This window comes from Papaver somniferum, chromosome 2 (assembly GCF_003573695.1).
Source record: "Papaver somniferum cultivar HN1 chromosome 2, ASM357369v1, whole genome shotgun sequence".
Classification (NCBI taxonomy): domain Eukaryota; kingdom Viridiplantae; phylum Streptophyta; class Magnoliopsida; order Ranunculales; family Papaveraceae; genus Papaver; species Papaver somniferum.
The window spans coordinates 209979883-210006713 of NC_039359.1; the positions used below are offsets into that span (position 1 = coordinate 209979883).

General features: G+C 35.0%; 1 protein-coding gene, 1 long non-coding RNA gene and 1 pseudogene across 9 annotated transcripts; 2 read left to right on the top strand and 1 right to left on the bottom strand.

The window, feature by feature from the left end:
- Window positions 1-208: 208 nt before the first annotated feature.
- On the top strand, window positions 209-1919 carry LOC113352706 (annotated as a pseudogene).
- An 817-nt stretch (window positions 1920-2736) lies between these two features.
- LOC113350398 (probable 28S rRNA (cytosine-C(5))-methyltransferase) lies at window positions 2737-9210 on the bottom strand. Of its 5 annotated transcripts, none has more exons than XM_026594530.1 (14): window positions 8857-9210; window positions 7239-7297; window positions 7106-7156; window positions 6840-6981; window positions 6383-6468; window positions 6091-6192; window positions 5901-5954; window positions 5542-5686; window positions 5206-5267; window positions 5008-5095; window positions 4837-4920; window positions 4546-4707; window positions 3225-3496; window positions 2737-2754 (listed from the first exon to the last, which is right to left on the bottom strand). In XM_026594530.1, exons 1-13 carry the CDS (start codon window positions 9092-9094, stop codon window positions 3246-3248), a joined length of 1524 nt encoding a protein of 507 aa, XP_026450315.1. In that variant the 5' UTR covers window positions 9095-9210; the 3' UTR covers window positions 2737-2754; window positions 3225-3245. The 5 variants fall into 5 exon arrangements, with proteins under 5 accessions (XP_026450315.1, XP_026450313.1, XP_026450314.1 ...); XM_026594528.1 differs by having other exon boundaries at window positions 2739-2866; XM_026594529.1 differs by lacking the exon at window positions 2737-2754 and adding an exon at window positions 2828-2846.
- A 3329-nt stretch (window positions 9211-12539) lies between these two features.
- Window positions 12540-16731, top strand: LOC113354482. Of its 4 annotated transcripts, none has more exons than XR_003361906.1 (9): window positions 12999-13172; window positions 13328-13389; window positions 13479-13509; window positions 13632-13682; window positions 15251-15406; window positions 15803-15976; window positions 16106-16153; window positions 16306-16366; window positions 16468-16731. It is a non-coding gene; the product is annotated as an uncharacterized LOC113354482 (long non-coding RNA). The 4 variants fall into 4 exon arrangements; XR_003361904.1 differs by having other exon boundaries at window positions 13000-13172; window positions 15803-16008; XR_003361905.1 differs by lacking the exon at window positions 12999-13172 and adding an exon at window positions 12540-12640 and having other exon boundaries at window positions 15803-16153.
- The last annotated feature ends 10100 nt before the right edge of the window (window positions 16732-26831 follow it).

A 26831-nucleotide genomic window follows, 5' to 3' on the forward strand; every position in this document is an offset into this window, starting at 1 on the left:
GAGGGGCAGGATTTAAATTTATATACGTATTAGAAAAAGAAAAGGACCGCATACTTTGAGTATGCGGCCAGAACACATCGTAGCCGGGGCGCATATGGAGAAGGTTTGAAAATTTGAACATGTCTGGTATAGGGCCATGCCCTGTTTATTAATATGCCGAAGCAGAGAAGCACTCAGTTACCAAGAGAAATAATGGAGAGTAAATTATATGAAGCATCACTACAGAGTACAGGGTAATGTAACTTCCTTGACAGAGTTGTTGAAGGAAGATACACTTATTCTTGAAAGAGTAATTACTGGTTACGGTAATGAAACTCCTTTACGTACACATATCAGCTATGTGCGGTCACGTCGAATTTGCAGCTACAATTCTGATGTTGAAACCTGAACTGGCGTCCGAGGTAGATTCCGAAGGATTTTCTCCTCTTCACTTGGCTTCATTGAGAAAAAATGTTGACATGGTGAGGGTATTGTTAGCAGGTGATCCTGATGTTTGTGTTGCTGCGGATCAAGATGGAAGAACCCCACTCTACGAAAGGCCAACTTGAAAACATGAAGCTGTTAATTGAGACCAAACCCGACGCAATAAATATTATTGAATCAAGGAGAAAACATCCTACACTTCTGTGTCAAGCATAACAGTTTGGAGGCTTTGAAGTTATTGGTTGGATTAGCAGAAAGTCGGTTAGACCCTCAGGAATCTGTTTGTGTTAACGCAAGAGTTGCCCATGGAAATACAATCCTACATCTTGCTGTTGCCAGGAGGCAGATGAAGGTACATGAATATTTCTTATTTTTATTAGCTAAGAGTACTCATGCTTGCCCCCTCGCAGCTCCGTGCAACTAGACTTGCAATTGGCACATACCATCATTTGACAAAAAACTAATGGCAAATGCCAGTGTTTGGCTGGGTTATATGCCTTTATGTTGCCCAGAGAATAACTTTGGGAAAATTTTGTAAATCTGGTGACTTTTTTTTCTTCAGATGATAGAATATTTGGTGAACAACAGTCTGGGAATTGACATAAATGCCTTGAACAAAAATGGTTTCACGGCTGTTGATATCTTAGCTAATCAGATTATCAAAAAAACCAAGGACATAGAAATTGAAGAACTTCTTCGGCACGTTGGAGGTTTAAGTGCCAGAGAACAATCTTCAACATCTGGTGATAGTCAAACCGTGGAAATAATAACTCCGCAGCCTTTTTATTGCAGAATGAATGACGCTTCCAACAATGATAACGCGAAGAGCAGTGAGGAGCAGTATAATGATTGGATGACGGATAGACAGAATATTTTGATGGTGGTAGCAGTACTAATGGCAACAATGGCATTTCAAGCTGGAACGAATCCACCATGCCAGGTGGTGTTTGGCAAGATGACTCAAAGCTTGAATTTGATACCAACCCAAGTCTCTTCAACTATTATGCATTAGATAAATGTACGGGTTGGGGTTCACCTCTCTACCCGCGACCGAGATCTAACCCAAGCAGTTCAGCAGCTTCAGTTTTCTATGGGACGGAAGACTGTGTAATGGAAGATATTTGGACAGCTGCTATTTCAAACCACACAGGCTTTTTTCCTTATTTGCTACGCTATGCTGGAACATCTATTATGGCTTATAAGGCTCCCTATTCCTACTGGTTCTTCATAGGGTGTAACTCGGTCGGATTTTTCGCATCTCTGGGTATAATCTTATTGCTTGTAAGTGGATTCTTACAGTGATAATGTGGATTGCAATATCATCTATGGCCTTAAGTTACTTATTTGCACTGTCAAGCATGATACCGCCTTCCAACCAGTTCTGTATTGCCATTTTGGATACTCATTGGGTGGTCAGCGGTCATGGGTATCGTTCTGCTGCTGTACTTTCTCCAGTTCTTATCATCCCGCATGAAAAAATTGGGAAATACAAATAATATACAGTATTATGATACCACAGGAAGGAAACTGGTTACATACCACAGGAAGGAAACTGGTTACGAAACAGATGTAATCGTGTGGTAATTTTGTTTTATTTTGACAAGGAACGGCATGTATGAGTTTGCCGAAGTGGTTTATGTAATTTATGTATGGTTTTGGGAAGATTAAATAAATCCTGGTCGTTTCAAGAAAAGAGTTCTCCTCCGAGTGGTTGCTTACAGTATGTGGATAGTTAGGAATAAGTTATTCAATCATCTTGGGAATCGTGATACCTTCCAGAATAGAGGGTTTAGGTTCCAAGCAATTTAAGAAATTCAACAAGCAATGTTACCAAAAATGGCACGGACCACGGAGGATGATTCAGAAGCCAACCAATTGTGGGCAACTGTCCTTAAAATGTAATTTATCAAAAACAAGTCTCTTCTTCTGCGTATTAAAAAACCAAAGCAAGACACCTCTTGGCTTGGGAAGGAGGCTGACTGAAGGTTTAGATACAGCATTGGGAGATACCCTCAGGAGTAAACATCGATCATCCAAACCACCTATATAGAGAGACCATTGTCCCAAGTATAGCCAATACTCTAAGGTCAGTAAAGTTTTTGACGCAATGAAATTTGAATTTCCTTAACCAAGTTCTCTCCAGAAAGTACAAGTCACACCAACCACCAGAAATCAGCCCACCTAATTATGAACAGAAACCCAACTGCAGACCAGCTAGCCAACAGACAACCAAGGATACCACTGCCAATTCATATCTGTATTAACCAATTCAATTATTGTCATATTGTTTACAGATGGAGATGGACACATCCAAGAACAAAGGGTCTTCGCCTGCGGAGTAAGGAATAAAAGAGAGGCAGGACTCTTGGAGCTTTGGCGGGGTTAAAATGGTGCAGAAAACTAAACAAGAGGGTTTGCAAAATCTGGAGGTGGAAGACAAAAGCTTGGCAAAAGAAATCACCAGCAAATGGAGAAGCCCGGAAAAGAAATTCAACAATGTTATGTTAGCAGAATATATTGAACTTGTTTACTTACTGAGAAAACCATTTTGTATTCACCTAAAGCAAATTGGTTGCCAAAACCTAAGGCTATAGTTTCTCTAGGCTCTCACAAGATCATAACGTGAAGCAGAGAACTACACCCAAACTATATTACTTTTGCAAAACACAAAGCTAGATACCCAGGCCACAAACCTACTTAAGTTTCTTCTAATCTATGCTACTTTCGAGGAAAAAAAAAGTAATACAGAAATGAACTAACTAGGTAAATTTTGAAACCTAAACAAGGTTCATGAGACTTACAAATCACCCCAACTCTTGTACTCAACGGATCAAATAAGAGCGCGACATCATTTCTGCCATCCTCACAAAGCGAGTGGGCAACAATCTCCTCCTTACAGGTTTCTTTCTCAAATACTGGTTTTGCCCATTAAGCTCCTTCGTTTGCTTTATGTGGCCATGGTCTTCGTTTTCCTGTGAGACAACCGAGCTGCTAACTGCAGTCTTCTTCACAAATAGTGCAATAAAGAAACCCTCCATGTCCACCACTGGATCAGTTCTTAACAAATGTTCAGCTGCAACACAGGGATGAGCAACTAATAGTGATTAAACAGAAACTAATTATACTTGTACAGGGGGCATCAGACATTAAATACAGAAGAATATCAAATGCACAAAAACTCTCTCAAATCACTGCCTTAAGGCTACATCTGGGATCTCCATAAACTTTGTCTTCGCAAGAGGATGCAATCATATGCCACACAGGTGAGGATGTCACTACTAAATCTTGCTATGAATGGCACTTTACTCGAGAGTATCTCAATAACCCTCAACAACTATGTCCACAAAAAAGCATATGAATTAAGAATGCTCCACCAACAGTCCATTTCTTCATGTGGTCAGTAATTCATAGAGCTATTCCTACTATGGACAACCATAAATAGAAGAGGTTGCAATATTATGGCTAAGCAAATGAAGTCAGTATCAAGTGGAAGATGAAACAGCACACCATCTTATATAACTTTTTTGGCTCTTTAATAAGATTTGGGGTGACTTCATGAATGGCTTCAACCATAAACGGGTCCAGGCTGGTTCGATTGAACAGGGCATGGAAGTATAGAATGGAAGTATATTAACTGTTCGATCTGGCCTGCCTTATTTTGCCATTTTCTGGGTGTTATGGGGTCAAAGGAATGGAAGAACTATGGCTCATAAAATAGGGAGAGATGCAACGAAATTAAAAGTTCTCTGTTTTTGTGGGGGCTTTAAGCAAAATGGTTCACGTTAAACTTGTTTTTGGAACTTATAGCTAATTGGAAAATAGTTATCAACAGTTAATAAGATTTTCAATTGGTAGTAGCTGACATGTAAACTATAAATGGGCTGGTAAATTCTCTTTGTTATTCTTATATCAATAAAATTATAACCTTTTTCGAGTGCCTTTAAGCATTAAGTGTCAAAAAAACGCAATTACTTAAACTGAGCTGCGACGAGAGTCTCGCAAATGAAAATTTATCTCCTGAGAAACCAAAAAGCACTAAATTTTATATTGGCACACCCTTCGTATATGACGCATCAATCATAAGTTTTCGAGGCATTTGGACTTTTTAAGAAAAACACTTACAGCCTTCAAATACTGGGAGACCACGGCGAGTCCACTTTGGAAGTGCAGTTTCCAGATGAAAACCAAGGGAATCAGCCAGTGGGAGAACCGACTTAACAACATCCTCGTTTTCGGTTTGGAAGATGGAACAAGTGCTGTACACCACTCTCTCAACAGCTGGGACTGTTAAAAAAAATCATTTCCTCATCTCTGAAACCTTTTACAAAATAACTTTCATAGAATTTCACATAAAATCCATTCACATAAATACTACTGTAATAATACATCCCATTGAAATATAGTTTAACTTACAAGATAGTGCATGTGCAAGAGCTTTGCTTTGGAAAGCAGCAAGGTTTTTCACCCTTGGAGTGTCAGCAACATCAGCAGCTTGAGCTGATCATAGCATAAATTATCAACTGTATTAGACTCAAGGACATGTCGAGAAAAAAGAAAAAAGCAGTAGAACTGAATGAAGCTAACCTGCAGTATATGATGGGAGAAGATGATCCAATCTGTCAACAGCAGTTCCAGAACCAGAGCAAGAAGGATCCAGGAGAATGGCCCGAACCTGCAACAAGGAAAGTGGCCGGGAATTACCTTTTTGTTCGCAAAGGGTGGAAGTTAAGTACCAAATGCTGTAAATTTGTATCTTGTCTTTGTAATAAATTAGGACTATACCTCTGTGTACAAGGGGTCTTCTGTGCTAATGTTTAAAAAGTTTCCGTGCAAAACTTCCACATCTAGAAATAAGATTAAGGAATACAAAGCCACAAACAAACGTAAAGAAGTATAATACTATTAATATAATTAAACGAAAATCAATGAGATGAAGAGCCAGAGGATTTCATTGAATAAGTACCAAAGCAAGGTCATATTCGATATTTCATATCCTGCAAGATCTGACTTTTACCCGAATACCATGTATAGGTTCTAAGAATCTATTGAAAGAGATCACTATTGCATACAAACAAATTGGTGAGTGCAGAAACAACGTAAAAAACTTGGGAAGGATACTAGAAGCTCCGGAGTATTTAACAGTCTCCTCTAATCGTTTCACTCGATCTTTGTTAAGTTCACAAGCAGTGATTTTTCCCTTTCCTCTCATGAGGGCGGCAAGGTGAACAGTTTTGTTTCCTGGAGCTGAACAAGCATCCAGAACCTTCAGAAGTAAATGACAAACAGGGGAAGGAAAAATAATATACATCAGAAAAAGCAATAAAATAAGACATGCATGAAAATACTTGTGATACATATTGGCTCAACGCCTAAGATGTTAGGTTTTTGTTGTGTTTCAAGAAGGATCGGATGAGGTGTTCCGCTGTTGTATCAGAACATTTAATAGTACAATTAATGGATATTTGGAATGACCTCACCTCCCAACCGGGCTGAGGTCCAAGAGCAACTGCCACCATGGAACTTGCCTTCCCCTGGGAAAACCACCAAAAACAACAAGAAGGTCATAATAAAATACAAAAGAATAGATGGGGGGAACGATGGGACCAAGATCTCAAGGGATGGATGGTGTACGATATAGCAAAAGAGATATCTAAAGGAAACTCTTACTTGCAGAAAAATACTTCCATTTTTCACCAAAGGGTGATCATGCAAATCAGTCCCTGGCGGTAGCACCAATAAGTCTGGGACTATGTCATCCTTCTGCACCTGCTAAACACAGCTATTTTTAAGTTATCGAATAAAAATAACGCATAGACCAGTTATGAAAAGAGATTCAACAAGTGAGCTTTCGACCGATTACGATGTCTTTTAACGGATTTTAGATTGAGAGATAAACTGAAACATAGCTGCTATTTCTATTCTTTTTTTGTATTGGATCTGGTAAAAGAGAACATCATACCTTGTGCTGTTTGCTCAATTCAAGAAAAGCAGACTCAAAGTCCATTTTAAGTGTATTTACACGAACATATCGAGGCTTTGAGACATCTGCAAAAAGAACTTGTAACTTAAGGTACACTTAAAATTGAATGAATCAATGAAGACCATGCAGTACAATATCTAAGCATAGAAATTCATACAAATATTTTACTAGTCTGAAATTAGAGTAGTTAGAAAGAAGAATACAACTCAACTGTTACCCTTTTCCTATTCTACTTTAATTAGAGAGGGGATCCAATCATTAAGGTCTCTAAAGCTTTCGTCAAATCCTAAATAATTCTTTTTAAAAACTAAAGGGATATCTGAGTGTGCTACTAGAAACAGGTTCCAACACTGATACCTCTAAAGCCTAAGGAAGATGCAGGTCTACAAGAAGAGACGATCCAGCATGATATCAAGAAAGCAATCTGAAGACGGACCAGGATTTGGATTATACTGGAGCAATAAGTCTTCTACGCATTTCACTTTCTTCTTCACACAAAGCTTAGCCAAAGCTGACTGTAGAGCATTTTTCCGCTGAAGTAGAAAATTTTCTGCATCACCGGCCAGTACAACAGTAGCCTATAGAAATGAATTCAATGCAAGTCAGCTCTAAAACACACAAGATGCATAACAAAAATAACCACTGCTACAAAAGACATGAAGATATAATTCTCGTTCGAACAACTTGTAAAAGAAAACAAACCTGGCCAAAGAGAATATCGTATGCGATAATGTACATCAACTCCTCTTGCCTCTACAACAGACAGAAATATGACCATGAATTTCCATGTTTGTATGCCATCCCTAAAGCAAAAATTGGTGACATCAGAAAGTACCTTCCATTTGCCATTCAGTACATTAGCACCTTCAATCACTTCCTTTAGAATCGGAAGATCTGTTATACAAGAAGACAACCAACAGCACTTCAGTTCAAGCATCAAGCATTCGAGAATCCCACTGACCCATTAAATACAATCAAGTTCAATTTTTCATTTGGATTTCATTACAAACTTGTAAAAAAGACAGACAGTACAATCACACACATTATGTTTCAAGAATATGGCGAAGCTTATAGAGCTTATAAACTCCGCTTTTTGGCAGGACATCATCTCCTTCACATTTCATCGGACATGCGTATTTTACTATTTTTGATTTTCCAATGTATTTACATGCTCCTAGCTACCGCCACAACATCATCCCTGGTTTCGTTCGAAAGGAAGGTTCGGGACAGTTGGTTCCCCTCCCACTACGGTCAATAAAATCCGTTTTCTGTTTTCATTGCAACCAAAATCCAGTTCAATAGGTGTAGTACAGTGTCAAAAATACCGGCCTATACACCAATCTCCAAAAGACCCTATATTTAGACCTCAGACTGGATCCACAAAAGTCCAATCTAACGACGTTTACGCGAAAGTGAATTTCTAGAATAACAAATCTCCACAGACATCCCAACTTCAATCAAGTTCTTTTTTGCTCTCTTTTGTTCTATTCCATTTCACTACAAGTTCATAAAACCCATAGTACATTACCCACAGATACCCATTGCTTACTACACTCAATACCCAAAAACCCTTCCAACAATAAAAACGAGCCCGAAAAAAGAGCCCCCTGATCCTAAACTCTCGATCTCTCCAATAAAGTCATCCAATTTCATTCTAACTACAGAAAACACTAAATTTTTCATGCGACGTTCGAATCTGTCTATTCTACATTTAATCAAAAAACGTCTAAAATCACTTCATTTACAATAAAAGAGCTGTTATACAAGAAAACAACCCAATGCACTTCAGCTCATCAAAGATTTCAAAAATTCCAGTAACCCACAAACTACAACTAAGTTCAATTTCATTCGAACTTCGTTACAAGCTTGTAAAAAGTGACGGACAATACAATCCCAAACTTCACCTCCCACTAACTTCAACAAATTCAATTACTGTTTCATTTCAATTTCAACCATGAAAATTGGTAGTACAATGTTCCAAATACCAATAAGCTCTACACGGAATCTCCAATAGACCTATATCTAGACCCCAAAGTGGATTCCCAAAAGAGTAACCCAGCAACATTTAGGAAAGTGAAATTCAAGTATAACAAATCCCCCACACCCCCAAACTACAATCAAGTTCATTTTCGCTTCGATTTGTTCTATTTCACTACAAGCTCATAAATCTCGTACATTACATTACCCCCCTCAACCACAAATACCCATTGCCTCTACACTCAATCTCCAACAGCTCTTCCCACCATAAAAACAAACCCCAAAAAGAGCCCCCTTGATCCTAAACACTGAATCCCTCACATCAAGTCATCAAATTTCATTCCTAACTAAACAAAATACTAAATTTCTCACACAAAGTTCAAACCTTTCTAATCCAAAATTAATCAAATAACACCCAAAATCAATACTACTAATAATAAAATTCAACAGAGAGACATGGAGAAGTAAATACATACCTTTAAGGGTTTGACATACTAGGGCAAAAGTAGCTTTCTTGTTTCTTATAGTAGGACTATAAATCAGGGTTTTGATAGAACCGACAGCTCTTTTATTAGCATCTCCTTGTAATACACTTTTCAATACTTTCGCAGCTTCTCTTCTAGCAAAGTATGATGATCTTTCTAGATTGGTTTGTTTCTTCGAACCGCCCTTCGCCGCCTTGGGAGCTGGTTTTGGTGGTGGTGGACGGCCCATTGAAGAAGGGGAAGAAGGTTGGAAATTTGGTTTCTCAGGGTTTTTGTTAAAGAAGAGCGTCTGGTGCTGGATACCGTTGGATCATAGTGATGGTTCTAGAGATCTGTGTGGTGAGATAATGAGTTGGGTAATTTACTTGGCCCGCCCCTACCCTCTAAATGTCAGCGGCATGACCAAATTTCCCGACTCCCAAGTCTGTGAGAAAATTTCCAAAACAAATGGTTTGGTATTTAAATGGAACCAGGTTCAAATGCTCAATGAAAAGCAATAACTAATTATCATATGTTTTCCCGAACTAGCCAAGGACACCAATAAAAGAGATTAGATCTAATAGCCAATAGACGGTTTAGGTTTTAACGCGTCCCTTTTTCCGGATTGAATATGATTTTAGTTGTACTTGTGGATACAAAATATCGCTGAATCAATGAGAACGCGAGAAAGCCACTTAGTAGAGTGATATTAAAGCGAAGAGTATAAGTCCATTACATGACTACTGATGTACGCAATGACGTCATAAGAATTACACAAAACATGTGAAGGCAAGCATGATGACTACATGATGACGCGATAGGATCGCTCTTATCAGATCCGAAATAAGGAGATTTATTAGTTGTACCCCATTATCTGAATTTGCTTTCCTCCACTATGTAACCCATATGTAAGGGGACGAAACCATTGTAGAAAGAGCGATTTTTTGGGAGAGTCTGTCTGGGAAACTTAAGAGAGATAAAGTTGTTTGTTCTCCAAATTAGAGTTTATTTACATTATATCTGTAATAGTTCATCTCCTCAATAATAATACTTAGAATTTATTCTATCATGTCTTAGATCTATTTCATATTGTTACTTGGGTGTGACTATAGGATTTCATGTAGTTACAGTATTGTTTGCTTTTGAAGTTCATGGAGATAAACATAGTTTTTGCACATTTTATCCTTTAAGTTTTCTTCCAAAATAAATAAGGTGAAATTGGGGTATTGTAAACAATGCCTACTACGACAAAAACTATCCCCTAATTTGTGGGGTACCCATTAAATGTGGGTTCATAAATAACATTTGAATTATTATTATTATTTGTAATTAGCTTAAACATATTTTAAACATTGTGAGAAACATAGGTTGATGAGTTTACTTTTTATGTCTCGAACAAATGGAGAGGAGAGATGATTTCTATTGGCTTCCACTTGTTCGGTTTTGAAGTTTACTCACACGTCGCAAGGAAAAATATATATCAATATCAATAAAGAAAGGATCCATTAATTAAAAAGAGGAATAAAAAAAATTGTCAATATACTCTCCTATCCATTTAAATGAAAGTTCTTCGAAATCCTTAAAAACAAGTGTTAGAAAATAAAATAGAAATTAACTTTAAGTAATTAGGTTACAACTAAATTACAAAGGATTGTGTCTATTAAAAAAAAAAAAAAAAAAAAATCCTTTGTTTGGATTTGAAGTATTTTATCCCAAGATATGTGACTCCTCATAAAAGGGCTCTTCCAAAAAATGTAACTTTCCATGAGAATACTCTTTGTTGTTTGCTAAGAGTCATCAAGTATATAAACTCCACTGGTTATACATCATTGATACTAGAAAAACACAACATAGCATGATTTCAATGTCACTCATTGTAATCGTAATGTTAGAAGAGATAACAATAAGCCTGGATCTCCCTGTCCTTGAATTTGGAGTGCTTTTACTCTCAGAAGTAATACAGATGCGTCATGGATGGAATTCCTTAAGTATGACCATTAACACCAGAGTGGGGCGACTTTCGTCACAAGAACAGGTATCAATCTATACATAGTTCTTAATACTCTTATTTCCTTAGTCGTCGTGATCGGGAAAATTTGAGTTGAATGTCGGATTTCAGAAACAAATACACAGGCTTTTCTTTTTGAGAGATATCCAAATAAGTTTCGTGATTATTTTTTATATAGCTAGAGGAGATTATTTTCCATGTAAATTTCTAACTTTTTAAATAAGGAAAATTAAAAGTTATAAATGGATAAATAACCAAGGTTAGATATCCAACCTATGATAATAGGATGGAAACATGCACCCCCAATTTAGTAAGGGTGAACAAAGTTGCACTCCAATTAGTTGCTTCATATAAATAGTGTCAAAGTTCAGTGACAAACTTACGCCGAATGAACAAGAGATCATTAGTTTTTCTTCATTGCAAAATAAACAAGAAGAAGGAATTGAAATGTTTTTCTTGTCAAGCGAGTCTCCTGTTGGCTAATGCACCACAATAAAAAAAATAATATTGAAATTATTATTTTTAGGTTGGATAAAATTGAAGATCTCTGGATCTGAGGTAAAAGAAGAAGTAGTTACAGCAAACATAGGCCATCAATCTTGTAATGTGGCCTTAGTATAAAATTTTTCTACTTTTCTGACTAATGTCCATATGTTGATTTTGGTAGCCCTTTAGAGATGTTGCGTGATACAAGATACTGTTTTGCATCACTTTAAGGCCCCGATTTGCTAGTGCATTATCAAAAAATATCTTTGAAAAATTTCACATTAACAAGAAAACACAACATTGACTGTTGATACGATGTCGGGTCGTTACAATTACAACGAACATGCCAATCATACTAAAGTTAGAAATAACCAAGTGTAAATGTCGATTTCTCGACCAAGGGGTAAACGGTCATTATACGACCATGGGAAAAATAGTCCTTTTACGGGCAAGGTAAAACTTTCATTTTACAACCGGTCGGCTAGTCCAAGTTTGATTACTCATTCGAAAATACTTAAGTCTCGCAAGTGTGATTCCGTTTCTAAGAGCCTTAACAAAGAAAAAGCTCGAGCTTACTTGTGAGACCTAGTTGTAGAATCGTCATAAAAGAGTTTCATGCATTGACATGGTTGTTGAATTTTCGGAAAATGGGTCATTTGTCCAAATATTTTTAAAACATCGTTCAAGTGGACGAGTAAAAATTATTATGGATGAAATGAACACCAAAAAAATTGCAAGGATGAACTGGATTCATACTGACCTAAACTTAAAAAATAGCAAGGATGAAACTGGATGCATCCTGATGTAAATTAAAAATAAGAAAAAATATTTGAAAATGGTTAGGATGAAACTGTTTACATCCTGGTTATTTTTACATTTTTGTCCACTTAAACAATATCAAAATCTAAATATCATTTTCACCCAGAAATTGTTGATTTTAATCTTTTTAACCAATTTTGTGTTGAATTTTAAGGTCCGGTAGCTCCTTTTTTAAGGTCAGGGATCGACCTGTGAGGACTGAGACTAATACCTACATGGAAAAGATCTCACCATGCTCCTATAGTTAGAAATGTCTTGATCCTCTAACTAGACGAACAACATCATACTCATCTACTTGTCAGGGACAGCCATATTGTTTTCTCCCAAGCGTACATAACTATGTCATACTTGGCTTCTATCAAAACTTGTGCTCTCCCCATGACACCCACGACTATAACAAGATACATTAAGCTCTCTGCATTAATCAGGTCGGCCTCCACACACAAACACACAAGTATTCCTTAATACTCCTTAATAAAACTGGTAAGGAAATATTACGCAAAACATCTCTAATACGAGTTGTAATTGAGGTTTTCTCTCTTCAACTGCTAATTAGCTAATGAGCTTGTAATTTGTTTTTTTTCGAAGAAATTACAAAAAAAAAAAAAAATTGTTAGATTGAATTACAATTATTTTTTGTAAAACAGATTGTATTTTATTTGATTTTTGCAAAACAGATTATAAACTTTTTGAATAATTAATGAAATTGTAAATTGAATTTAGTGATAATAAATTAAATCAATTTTGCATCTAATCTGGTTCCCATTTACTTTCTGTGTTAATTTTAACAAGAGTAGTGCAAGAATTTTCTCAACCCATGCCAGTCCCACGCCTGAAGAGATGTTTTCTATCCCTTCCATCATCGAGAAAACTCATTTCTCTGTTCACTCTCTCTTTCTTTTTTCCTCCTCCCCTTCAGCTCTTCTCATCCGTTAATCATTAATCGATCTGTTCATTCAATCTGTTAAGAGATTTAGGGTTAATCGATATCTTTCTTACACCAGTTTCGATCTGTGTAAGTTTTTTCGATCTCATTAATCAATCTGTTAATTCAATCTCGATTTTTTAAGTCTTTCATTTTAGGTTTTTTTTCATCAGATAAATCATTACTCTTTCACTTAGTGTTTCATCTTAAATCTAATATGATTTCTTCTCCTGATTTCATTTTAGGGTTTTATTTGTTGAAGAACTGAAGAAATTTGAAGATCTGATATGAAATCTCATCTTAGAAGGTATTTGTTTCATCATTTGTTGAATCAAATTTTAGGGTTTCAAGGATATATACTGACTGATCTAATTTGATTTTGTGATCTCACTTTAGGGTTTGAAAGACTGAAGAATTGAAGTTGAAGGTATATGAATCGATTTGTTTAATTTCAATTTTAGGGTTTCAGTTAGTATGAAATTATGAATTGAGTTGTTTAATTTTATTTTTAGGGTTTCAAAATATGAATTGATTTGTTTTTAATTTCAGTTTGGTCATCGGAGTTTGAACTTGGAAGTTGGAACTTGAAAAACTAAGCAGGTATATCTTCTTCTTTAGGTATTGTTTCATGTGAAGCTGTTTTGTTATCAGCATGTTGAGATTAGGGTGTTTTCTGAATTCCCATTTAGGTGTTTTTTGTGATTCTTAATTCTAGTTTTCCATCTCAGTAAGTTTTAAATCCTATAAATGGAGTGATATTAATAGAATTCAGCTACTATCTCTTTCTCCCATTTCTTATTTTGCTTATAAAATCAGTGATAATCTTCGAGAAGTAGATTTTCTAACTATGCTTGCTTTCAGTGCTCAATTGTTTGTTAATTTTCCTAAAAGAAAAAACGATTTTCAATTGGACCTTAAAGAGGCTTTATAAATTTGTGAACTTTAGTTTCTCTTTAGATTTGGTTCAGCCTATACATCTTTTGTATTCCTATGATTGAGAAGCATATGTCTTCCCTTGAGTTTTTTGTATTCCCTCTGAATTTTGCTAGTAGATTCTTTTACAAATAAAAATTTACAAGAAATAGTAATCTCACTTACATGTTATATACAGGCAACCGACATAGGTGCTTGTTTGTATTCATATATTTGCTTTGCTGGAAAACTCTCATGCTTCTTTCCACTTGGTAAATTGTTGTGGAACTTAGCAGATTAACTTAAGACTACATTAGAATATTCTCTGTGGTACAGATTCATCCGTTGATCTATAGTTCCTGGACGCTTAGCCACTATTTTTGCATCCATGGATACCTTCAACAGATTAGCGAAATTTTATCTTAAGTACTTCTGCAAGATTATCTTGTATATTACTTAAATAAACGTGGACTCTGGACCACTCAGCTGGTGTGAACTCTTTCTTTTTCAGGGTTGTCTCTACCTTTTAGTCTAACCATGCCATCCATCTTATTACTGCTTTAGAGTTTAACTAGTTACGTTTCCTAGGAAATTGAATCTTGTGCATTTGATTATTCAGTTTTATGCAGTAATGACTTCTGGCGTAACTTTGTATGCCGATTTAGATTTGTATCGTCTTTACAGTTGGTCTTACTTGATGCATTCTTACTAGTTACATACTGACAGCCGAGGTAGATGCTTGTTTGTCTGCTTGTCTTTTCTTTGTTGGAAAATTCCCATGGTTCTTTCTGCTTGGTAAATTGTTGAGTAACTTAGCAGGTTAACTTAAAACTACGTTAGAGCATTCTCCATGGTACAGATTTCCTCCATGGATCTGTACTTCCTGGACACTTATCCACTATGTTTGCGTCCATGGATAACTTTAATAGAGGAGCAAACATTGTATCTTAACCACTTCTTTAAGTTTAACCTGTATTACTTACATGAATGAGGACTCTGGACCACTCAGCTGGCATGAACTCTTTTTTTTTCGGGGCTGTCTCTACCTATTAGTCTATCCGTGCCACTGATCTTATGACTCTGCTTTAGAGTTTAACTAGTTAGTTTTTTTCAAAAACTGAATCTTGTGCAGTTGATTATTCAGTTTTATGCAGTAACTAGTTTTTGCGTAATTGGTACTAAGATTACTTGTGATGTCATTTTAATTTGTATCTTCCTTAAGGTTGGTCTGATAAATTTATCTCTTTTGAAATTAGATTTATGGTCTGGCACCCATTCGGCGTGTTTTGGATGACTTGGAAAGTGATGAGTTGACCCTTGCTTCCGACCAAGTTGTAAAAACCTAGCTACCTGGTTTGCTGAAGTGTATGTAGGTGCAACTCGAAATACTTATATACATCAGAGGGCATCAGGTAAATGACCTATATCTGTTGCAAATTTTCGTGTTTCTGTCTATATTTGTACATCTTTGTTCAGTTTCAAATCTTAATAATTTCACCTATTTGTATTAGACAATGAGATGTAGGACCTTCCACCATTATCACCTTCCTACTTTGGACTGCCATATTCCCTAATGAAGTGAACTTTAGAATCTGATAACCAGGTCATTGTCTTGGTTGAGTCTTTACTTAATTCTTGCTGCACTTCTATCATAGCATATCAAAAGAGATGTATAAGGCAGATTAGTGCAGAAATGAGTTGAATGCTAAATTAAATACTAGAATTACAGGGGAGCAGAATCAAAATTTTTTCTGATAACCTACGAAGATGTAGTACTTATTAATGCTGTATGTTGTTCTCTTGGCCAGGTCTTTTCGACTTTTGCCATCAGTGGTGGACTGGGAAAAGTAACAAGATGCAGGGGAAGGCCTGTAGTTCAAGTGTGCTGTAGAAAAATGTATAAAAAAGAATTACTATTTCTTGTAAATTTTTATTTATTTTTTAAGGACTGGGAAATACGTATATACATCAGAGGGCATCAGGTAAATGGCTTGTTCTTTATTACAAAACCACTGTAAGTATTTCTCATTGTTCTTTTCCCCAACTGATATTTTTTTGTAATTTCATCCCTATGTGGTATGACATCTTAGTTTTGTCTGCTTTTAACATAGGTTGGTATATATGCTTATGATTCAGAGAGTGAAATGACGACAACTCTTGTAAGTATATCTCATTACACATGTAGTATGTTGGTATTCAGAGAGTGAAATTATGACAACTCCAATTAATATTTTTGTGTAATTTCATCAGTATGTTTTGGATTCTTTTAGGGTTGGTATGCTTATGTATGTTTTTGGTTTGTTTCATGCAGTATGGATTGGAATTATGAACTTAAAGCAAGGGATGAAGGGGTTGATTTGTCATCTGGGATCGTAAGTTGCCTGCTCCACTTGTCTTACTTGCAGCAGTAACCTCATAACTTATATTTTTCTGTGCATACGTCCATCTAAATATATATTTTTTGTGTTTGCAGGTTAATTGGATGATTCTCTGCTGCAACAAGTTTGGAGCAAAAAGGTTGGAGAACAAGGCAGACATTAGGTTGCAGTAAGTTTCTATGTACATTCTAAGTTAAATGAATTTGTGAACATAGGAATTTCTATGAACTGATACTTGGTATATATCCCTTGGTATTTGTTACTTAACAAAAAAAAATTGTACTTAGAAGAATTTAAGTTCTTTTTGTATGAATCTTTTGTGTGAATCCATTTGAATGTGATAAGAATTGATTGAAAGTGAGTTGAATTTGATTGAAGAAAACATTGTTGATTGTGGAGGATAAAATGAAAGGTGTATGCAGGTGGTTATTTGGAATTCCGGAGTATTCCGACAGACAATGAGCTGCCGGTCAACCTTGACCTGGTCAAAATTAGTCACTGCTAACTGATTTTGACCAGGTCAATATTGACATGCAGTAATATTTTTAGTTACAAAAAAATCGTAACGGCTTGAAATTGTTACAACATCCTATTACTAAATAAATTCGTAAAGCCTCTCGAGTATTAGGAACATGCCACGTAGCAACGGCTTCCAGCTGTTACAAGGGTCTATACGAGAAACATTCGTAAAGGCTGCTGGGCGTTGCAATAAATTTGTAGCACCCCTTTTCGTAACGGTCAGGAACCGTTACAACCCAGATTAGTAATGAAAATACCGTTTCAAATCGGAAAAATGGTCTAGTGTGTAGAAAAAAATGTTGGAGTTTGACAACTATAACAAGTGTAGTGAAAATCCTACTCACAACTAATGAGAAGGTTGTGATACAGGTTTCTAATATATATAAAGTTTGTTGTGGAAGGCTGTCCTACAACTTCTGTAGGTATAGTAAAAGTAGGGTTTGTCTTCTCTTTTCAACTACGCAAACCAGATATTGTAAAAGCAAATCTTGCAGCATAAGTAGGAGTTGTTCATAAAAGATCTATAACTCTAGAAGGTGCAGTGACAGTATTATTCACAATACTAATAGATGTTGTCTTCCACTTTCAACTACACAAACCAGATATTGTGAATAGTATCTTTACAACATAACTATGTGTTTCTCAAGATAGTTTGACAGCTAATACAAGTGTCGTGCAAATCTTATTCATAATATTAATATGTGTTGATACTTACATTTCCATGATGTATTAAATGGAGTTGTCATAGGGGTACTACAACTCTAACCAGGAGATGTCAATGTTGATTTTTCCCGTAGTGTATTACTCAACTAAACGAAGACCACCAAAAAATTCACTAATTACACGGTTATGGAAAATAGGAGCATCACCATACGTGCTCATATCCTAAACATTCCCCACGATTCACCTACAACAATGCCCCATACATTGTTCACACCTTTCTTCAACAATATCTGAAGTGGCTTGAATGAAATCTAGGGAGGACGTTTCCAATAAAGGACATCTGCTGATACCGACTTCTTAGGATTTTCAACCAAGCATATATAGAGATGAATCCAACCCATCCTTCAGTTTTTTGTAATCAAAAACATCGTCGGCTTTCGCGGGAAGTTCGCCCAATTTTCGGCTTCTTTATTAACTTTAACATGTATCTTAGAAGAAGAGGCCATGGAAATCTGGAAATCAGGGAAAAACGTTGTTGAATGAGAAGAACCCTTAGCAGCTGTTGAGGACAAATGCTTGAGGTCGAAGTTATCAGATAACGCCTCCTCAGGAAAAATATATACATCATTTTAATATTCTTAATTTGTAATTGATTTTTTTATATATATATTTTAACTTCTAATGGGTACTATAGATTGATATATTTTTATTTTCTATAACACTCATACTCTAATGTATATATTGATACATTAAGAGATGAATTAAAATACACCTTAAAATTCAAAAGTGATCGAACTAGTTCTTGGACGTAATGGTTGAGCTAGCTCTTTGCATGTATTTTGTTCTTCTTTGAACCGGTAGAAGGAAAGTACGTGATATAAAACCATTAATGTATCTTTTACCCGACCAATTAAAGATCCTAGTCATTGGTGTGGTATTTAATTCTTGATGTTTAGAGCATCTCCAATAGAGGATGAAAATATTATTCTTTTCATACAGACAAATAGGCTTTCACAACCTTTCATCTTCTATAGTTAAGTCCTACAAACTATACGAGGGATGACATAGTATATACGAAGATGTTAAAAAAATATTTTCTATACCTTTGGATTCACCACCATGTCATATTTTTCATTAGTTTTTCTTTTTTAATAATTATTTAAAATAAATTTAAATAATTAAATTTTATCACATAAAAGATTCTAATGGTTAAATCATATATTTATTGGAGATAGTTTATTAGCTATGGGATATGATAGTTACTATATGTTTAGACTCTCCTAAATATTACATAATTTATTAGTTATGGGATCCTGTAATTACTATATATTTAAACTCTCCTAAATAAGGGTCTTAATAAAACCTCCACTTAGGGTTTTTTACACGCGTTGTTGGAGATGCTCTCACGTCTTTAAAATAATTAAATATAATTGCTAACTTTTCCTTGTTAAGAATATAGTTGTGCTAATATTTAATTTGTTGCAAAATGTTAATAGACCCCTCATAATTGATATTTCATGCCTAAAAATCATGTTTACGAAATACAAGGTAGATGAAACCCTGATGTTTAAGGAGGAAGAAAAACATTAATAAGGACACATATGGGTTTTGATTAGCCATGTAAACTAGCTATATTTACAAATCATTGAACTTTTAGCTTTTGGGTTGCATTTACTAATTGTTAGTTGGATTTCGTTATTGACAAACATAATTATTCATTAGAAACAACAAATAGTGCTTCAGAAAAGCAAAGAAAAAAATTATATTGATATGGATATCAGGACTCTATAGGGTAAAGACTTTAAAGCTGAAGCAAATATTGTAAATAATAAAAAAGATATGACATTGAGTATGTTATCACAAACCAAAAGGGATGATTTACAATTTAAGTTTGATGATTAACTTGGGAAGCCTAAGAAACAAATGAAAATCGTGCAATATAGAAATAATGATGCTGAATAGCTAAAAGAGAGAGTAAACATCTTGATGGTATTAGAAACTATTAGAGCATTGCTCAGCTGAACCCACATACATTGGTATGACAATTCTCGAATTATCAAATTTAGATGTCAAAACTTACACTTTGAAGCGTATAACTAGAGTCAAATTCGTATAATTTACAAAAAAGAAAGTTCGAGTCAAGCTTGTCTTGTTAAAAAATTCAAAATATGATTATAGAAAGATGTTCAAAGGTCGTTAACAATTTAGTTCAAGACAATTTATTGTTTGTGAATTAATTCAATTATGGATGTCACCCATATAAGTGATTTTATCATTTTAGAATGTTTCAAACATCAAAGAGAGTAATTCATGAAATTTTGATATTTCTGGTCAGGGTAGGTTGGAAAACCCGTTTGCAAATTATAGATATCTGATTTCAGAAATACAGGAAGGTTTGCCAGCCTAAAGTTCAGTTGGAAACAGTTCACGAACCTGGTTGGAAAACCGTGGTGAACTGAATTTTTAAGGTTGAAAGAAAAGGCTTAAGGTTGTCGAACCCGGTTGGCAATTTTTTTCCATTTGAGTTCATAAACTAGAAAGCGGTTGGCAAACCCGGTTAGAAAACTGTATCCATATATCTGAGTTCACAAACCACAGAATGGGCTGGCGAACCCAGTTCGTAAAATGTGTCCTTTTGAAGTTCTCGATCGAGTAGGGTTGGTAAACCCGGTTCACAAACCGTTGCACCTTGACTCATGAACTAGCCTTACGGTTAGAAAACCGTTTCACCAACTTTCCAATAAATTTAGCACATGCTCAAAGACTTATATTTTTTAATATGTTTAGCATTGCTATGACTCTCTTAAACACTTCTAAGACTTCGGTGATCACTTAAAAACTTATGTGTGTGAATCATGATTAAATTATTAAGTGTTTCATGAACATTAAATTGTTTATTGTTCACATGGCATATTTGACAAACTATCAGTCATTATACACGGTTCCGTAACCGGACCATAATGTATATTCTTCTACTGTATTTTCAAGACCTAAAGTGTTTGCTTGAAACCCAAGTTATCTTATCTTGAAATCTAAGAAACTCTCAATCTTGAAAATCTATAAATAGAAATACTCTTTCAACTGGGAAAATCATATCCCTGACACTTTGTTTCCTAGCTAGTTGATCTAGAGTCCTCCTCTATGAACTTAAGTTTCCTCTGAGAAACATAATTAGGTTTACAATTAAAAGACTCCTCTTTGGGGATTCGTGAAGCCAGATCCGACTATCTTTACCTAGATAGTTCGTGTATCCTGATCTTGCTTTTCTGTTATCAAGGTTTTCGTAATCGCTTTCAGGAAAAATAGATAGAAATCGCAAAGTTATCTTCGTCTCAGACTTTGCGATTCCTCAAGATAGATATCCAAAAGTTGATCTTAAGTGATCTATTGAAGATTGGTCGGAAGAGGTGGTTAAGAATCTTGGCTGCTCTTCGAGAGTCGTAAGTTCTGGATTGGTGAGGTTTGCTAGATTATCTATTGCAAACAAATTTCTATACCTTGATCTGTCAATCTAAATGAAAATCTAATAGGGTTATTTGTTAGAGGCATATTTGTATCAAAAGTATTCACTGAAGTTGAAGCAACTCTTAGGCTCTAACGGATTTCAGCTAAGGGAATCAAGTGCGTAGAGCGTTGCGAGGTTCAAGAGACGTAAGGAGCGCGGTTGTAACTGAATTTCTTGGAGGGTTAATTCGGTCTTATCTACATTCCAGTCTGAATTTCTTGGTTCCGTAACCGGACCATAATGTATATTCTTCTAATTTTTAAGACCTAAAGTGTTTTCTTGAAACCCAAGTTATCTTATCTTGAAATCTAAGAAACTCTCAATCTTGAAAATCTATAAATAAAGATACTCTTTCAACTGGGAAAATCATATCCCTGACACTTTGTTTCCTAGCTAGTTGATCTAGAGTCGTCCTCTATGAACTTAAGTTTCCTCTGAGAAACATAATTAGGTTTACAATTAAAAGACTCCTCTTTGGGGATTCGTGAAGCCAGATCCGACTATCTTTACCTTGATAGTTCGTGTATCCTGATCTTGTTTTTCTATTATCAAGGTTTTCGTAATCTCTTTCAGGAAAAATAGATAGAAATCGCAAAGTTATCTTCGTCTCAGACTTTGCGATTCCTCAAGATAGATATCCAAAAATTAATCTTAAGTGATCTATTAAAGATTGGTCGGGAGAGGTGGTTAAGAATCTTGGTTGCTCTTCGAGAGTCGTAAGTTATGGATTGGTGAGGTTTGCTAGATTGTCTATTGCAAACAAATTTTCATACCTTGATCTGTCAATCTAAATGAAAATCTAATAGGCTTATTTGTTAGAGGCATATTTGTATCAAAAGTATTCACTGAAGATGAAGCAACTCTTAGGCTCTAAAGGATTTCAGTTAAGGGAATCAAGTGCGTAGAGCGTTGCGAGGTTCAAGAGACGTAAAGAGCGCGGTTGTAACTGAATCTCTTGGAGGTTAATTCGGTCTTATCTACATTCCAGTCTGAAGTCTGATAGTAGACTAGTGTGTGTAGTTAGTTAATACATCTCGGTGTTCAAATCTGGACGAGGTTCCAGGGTTTTTCTACAGTTGCGGTTTCCTCGTTAACAAAATTCGCATTATATCGTTTAACTTATAGTTAGGATTTACGCAAGTTGTGCGTATTCAATATTACGTCCATCAAGTTATAATCGATTACGAGACTCATTTCTTGTAGAATTCTTATCTTCAAAGATAGATAACAAGTTACTTGGCAGAATTCCGATTGGATTATTTGGATACGACTAGATTGATTTTGGATATTGTTTTTGAGATCGTCCAAGTACTCTTCTTAATAATCAGGTTCACAGACTCATTATCTTAAACTTACTGATTGAGAAGAGGTAGATATTTAAACTCTTTATGCATATTGGTAAGGATCATTAAGTTGGTCTACTTGCAATTGTATTAGGTTTTGTCCATACAGGTTGCTGAACGGAAAATTTGGTGGTGTACTTGGTATCCCCGTATTTTCATAATGAAATACATAGACGTTGTTCTACTGCTCTCTGTATAGTTATCAAAAACTATAAGAAAAAGCAAAACCGTCTTCCATTAATGAAGAGATTATGAGCTTGATGGAGGAATAATTACTTTTGGTTAATTGGTTCTTATTTTATCATGACGCTCATGATTCTTTTTTTTTTATTATTATTACTGATTAAAGCCGAGATAAATGATAGTAGTGTGGAGGAGAGTACCACTTAGAATACAGAAGACCAAAATAATTAAAAAAAAATTATAAGAGGAGAAAATATATAAATTAAGAATGTACATCTCTACAAGGAGTAGATACAAGAACTTGCAAGTAAGCTGCAAGTAAACTTTTTTTTTTTATTAAAGAAAACACACAATATTAAAAATTAGAATCCCTTAATTAATCCAACAATGAGCTGATGACATTATAAAACATTAACGAAAGTTTCCAATATCATTTGAGGGATGCTTGGATACACCTTGAGAAGTTATTTCTCGCCATATATTAATCACAAAATTGGTTAAATAACCCTTAATTTTTTTTTCTGGGTGTAAAAGACTAGTTAAATAATATACTGTTTAAATACCCAAGATTCCTTTTTCATCCAATAAAGTGCAACTATTTTTCAACAATAGACTAAATTATCATTAAAATCCTAGAACTTTTCTTCTAAACAGTTTTCTCCCTTGTTAGGCTGGCAGTGGCTCTGATTTAAACGGTAAGTTAGTAACAATTGTTAATGATCTAAGAGATTAATTGTTGATGCTATCGTAAAAAGATAAAAACCTAACACAAACATATTATTGTGGGACGGAACCCAAGGATCCCATTTGCCTTGAAAAATAATCTAGTTTAGTTGGGGACCATGGAATTTTGTTTGCCCCGCAAATTTTTCAGGGGTGTAAAAATCGGAAGATGATTATACTATTTTACCTTGATTAATATTTTTTTTCAAGTAATGACCCTCATTAACGACACTTCACCGACATTAACGACAGTTTAGGGTCGTCATATACATCATGATCAAAACAATAACGACTCTAAACTGTCATACACTAACGACTCTTTTTAGAGATTAACGACAGTCTATAACGACATTTCTAAAACATTAACGACTGTTCAAGTCATCAAATGCGTAATCAAAACAGAAACGACCCTTCCAAAGAGTCGTCAGGGAATTGATCATTTTTATGACGACCCAAAACTGTTGTAGATTTCCGCCATTAATGAATCTTCGACAGTTTAGAGTCGTCACTTAAACAGTCTAAACATTAACGACTGTTGAGGGTCGTCAATGAAATTTTTTAATACCTTGACGATTTTTCATACTATCTGGAAAAAAAAAAAGTTAGACTAAAAACTGCAGATAAAAAATCTGGAAAAAAAATAATTAAACTCTAATTAAGTAAAATTATCACTAACTAATTAAGATTATCACTAATTAATTAAATTTTAATTCTAATCATTTAGGGCATTTTAGCCATTTAAAAAATATTTTTATAAGGGGTGACCCAAATTAGGTTCTGGTGATATTTTTTGTCCTCTAATACATGGCCCCCAATTAAGCTAATGAGTACAGGCTACTGGACGTACTCATTTACGAAGTTGAAAATTAGTTCTCCAAGAAGAATACCCACTTAAGCGCAATACGTACGGGTAATTTGGTTGGTCATGGAGACCATGTTGGACTGATTGGTCTCTTGTTTTTAAGTGTAAGAAGTAAATTTCATTTCCTTTGGCCTGTTGCACCTTGTTTTGGTACTTGCTGTCTTTATTTCATTCCCGTGTTTGTTGCATTTCTATTGTATTTGATGATTAATTCGTCTTCTTGTTCTTTTGTTTGGGTGAGACCACTCGTGAAAGAAGTAATTATTTCTTTTATTTATTTATTTATATACATTTTTATTAATCTTTTGAAGGTGAGAGGAGTATATCATGAACTTAAAATTTTAAGCCCAGATGAATTTGGTTAATCTCACTTTAAATGTGGATGTACCTAAATTTATCTATGTAAAGATGTGATGACACAATCAAACAAAGCACGTCTTAGTTTAAGCCAAAATGTATTCAGATTCATTCTAGCTATTTTTATTAAATTCCTTTTCTTACTTTAAGGAATGATGCCTCCAGCTATTTTACGGATATTTTTTTTTCTAATCTTATTTTTAGCCAAGCTGTTTTTTAGATAATTATTTTATCTTAATTAATGTCAGAATGCATCCATATTCATCCTAACTATTTCGTTTTTTTCTTCTTCTTAGTTTAAGTCTGGATGCATCTTATTTGATCCTAGCTATTTTTCAAATATTTATTTGGTCATCTTAGTTTACGGCATGATGTAACCAGTTTTATTCTTTATATTTTTCGAATAATTTTTTCTATCATAGTTTAAGCTAGGATGCAAACAGTTTCATCCTAGCAAAAATAAAATTGGAAAAAAACTTTGGAATTTATTATTAACAATGGATCTTGTTTTGTAGATAATTGAAAATCCTTTCCAAAAATATAAATTTTATTAAAGTCCGACTTATATTTTACAAGTTATCATAAAATGAAATAATAATAATATAAAAATGAGGGAGGATCCGTGGACACTCTTAGATGGACAAGGTCAGACAAAATTTGCGCCATTTTCTCCGCAAAACCCAAACGACAATGAATTTAAGTCTAACATTTCGATAATAGGTTTCTCTTATAAAACATTACATTCCTACAAAAAAAAATGAACGCAATTCGAGATAGCAAACCTTACCATCTATCGATCTTAATTTCAACCGTTAACTTTGAACGAATGATATTCAAAGGGGTAAATGATGGTTTTATACATCTCGAACTGCGTTCATTTTTTTGTGGGAATGTAGAGTCTTATAAAAACATCATATCATCAAAAGAAAAAACAGTTTAGTCCAAAATCTCATCCAAACGGACTAGTAAGTCCACACTCTTTCAACTAGGTACAAATTAGTTTTCGACTCCTACTAAACACCTTACAAATTTTTGGATACCAGCAACCACTTATTGAATTTTGCGTCGGCAGTACTATTTACCGCTCGGTCAGTAATGTAACAGTCCAACTCATTTTTACCATTTTTGGTTAATTAGGTACAAATTAGTTTCGATTCCTACTTATCCAAACACCCTATATTGTTAATATTTTGGATACCAACGGCTACTTATTGAATTTTGGGTCAGCGGTATTATTTACTGCTCGTTCAGTAATGTAACATTGGTTTAACTCATTTTTACCATTTTTGGTTTTGACAAATTAATGAAATTGTTAATTATAATCAGCTCCAATCAATATATCTAATGATCAGCTTCGGTAATTAATATTGTGTTAGTCAACATTGATTAATGTAACATCGTTTTTTTACAGACCGAGAAAACAAGCCAGATAAAAACCGCTTTTCACAGTTTTATAGGCCCAGTGCACCCGCCCCCTCAAAAAACGTACAAAGGAAAATTTGTGAAGGACGGTGGTTTTTATCGTGTAGTTTCTCCCTCGGTCTGCGGAGACTTTTTGTTAAAAGGACCAGAAAATACAACTTGCTCCATATTTGTTTTTTGATTTTTTCTTATCAATCAAATAAGTCAACTGTCAACATGGACACATAGCAACGAAAAGTCTTTGCAGGTTTTGATTGGCATAAAGCAATAAACAATGAAAGAAAGTTTGTCGTGCGTGATCCACGAGATAAAGACAAAAACATTCTATAAAAGCTTGACTTTGAGTAACGCGGCTTAATCCCGAAGTCGTGCTACATATAGTACTACTAGCTAAGCATATATCCCAGCCGGCAGCGCTGAGAGTATTTAGATAATGTTGGAAAATATCGTCAGTTGATTGGTATTTTCAAGCTGATTGGGATGTAACGCGTTTTCGATCAATTATTTTCTTACTTGACCTATAAATTCAGATAATTTTCGCATCAGGTGCATTATGGTATCTAAATAGGGGCATACTACACCCTAATATAAAAGTATAAACATTCATGTACTTAAAACCTATTAGACCTCTAAACAAAACAAGTGAAAAATGCATCATGCCGTGCACGTCTTCCATCCGTTGACTGAGTTTCATTTGCTGGCTTCTTGTCATGTTAATAATTTCACCTTACCAATAAACTCGTAGAGTCGGAGTTGATCTTTCGCAAAGATGCGAAAGACATGTGGTTGTTTTTAATTTTCGTTTTTAACTCAATTATTGCACTCTCTTGAATGGTCATGGTGGTGGGACTAACGCGTTCTTTAATTTAATATTTTGGTATT

What these genes read in the sequence shown, in the direction of transcription:
- LOC113350398 (XM_026594530.1), bottom strand. Translation starts at nt 9,094, where the DNA reads ATGGGCCGTCCACCACCACCAAAACCAGCTCCCAAGGCGGCGAAGGGC. An exon ending in TACTGAATGGCAAATGGAAG is followed by an intron (nt 7,157 to 7,238) that starts GTACTTTCTGAT and finishes TGTCTGTTGTAG; the next exon opens with AGGCAAGAGGAGTTGATGTA. An exon ending in TAAATACTCCGGAGCTTCTA is followed by an intron (nt 5,268 to 5,541) that starts GTATCCTTCCCA and finishes TCTTATTTCTAG; the next exon opens with ATGTGGAAGTTTTGCACGGA.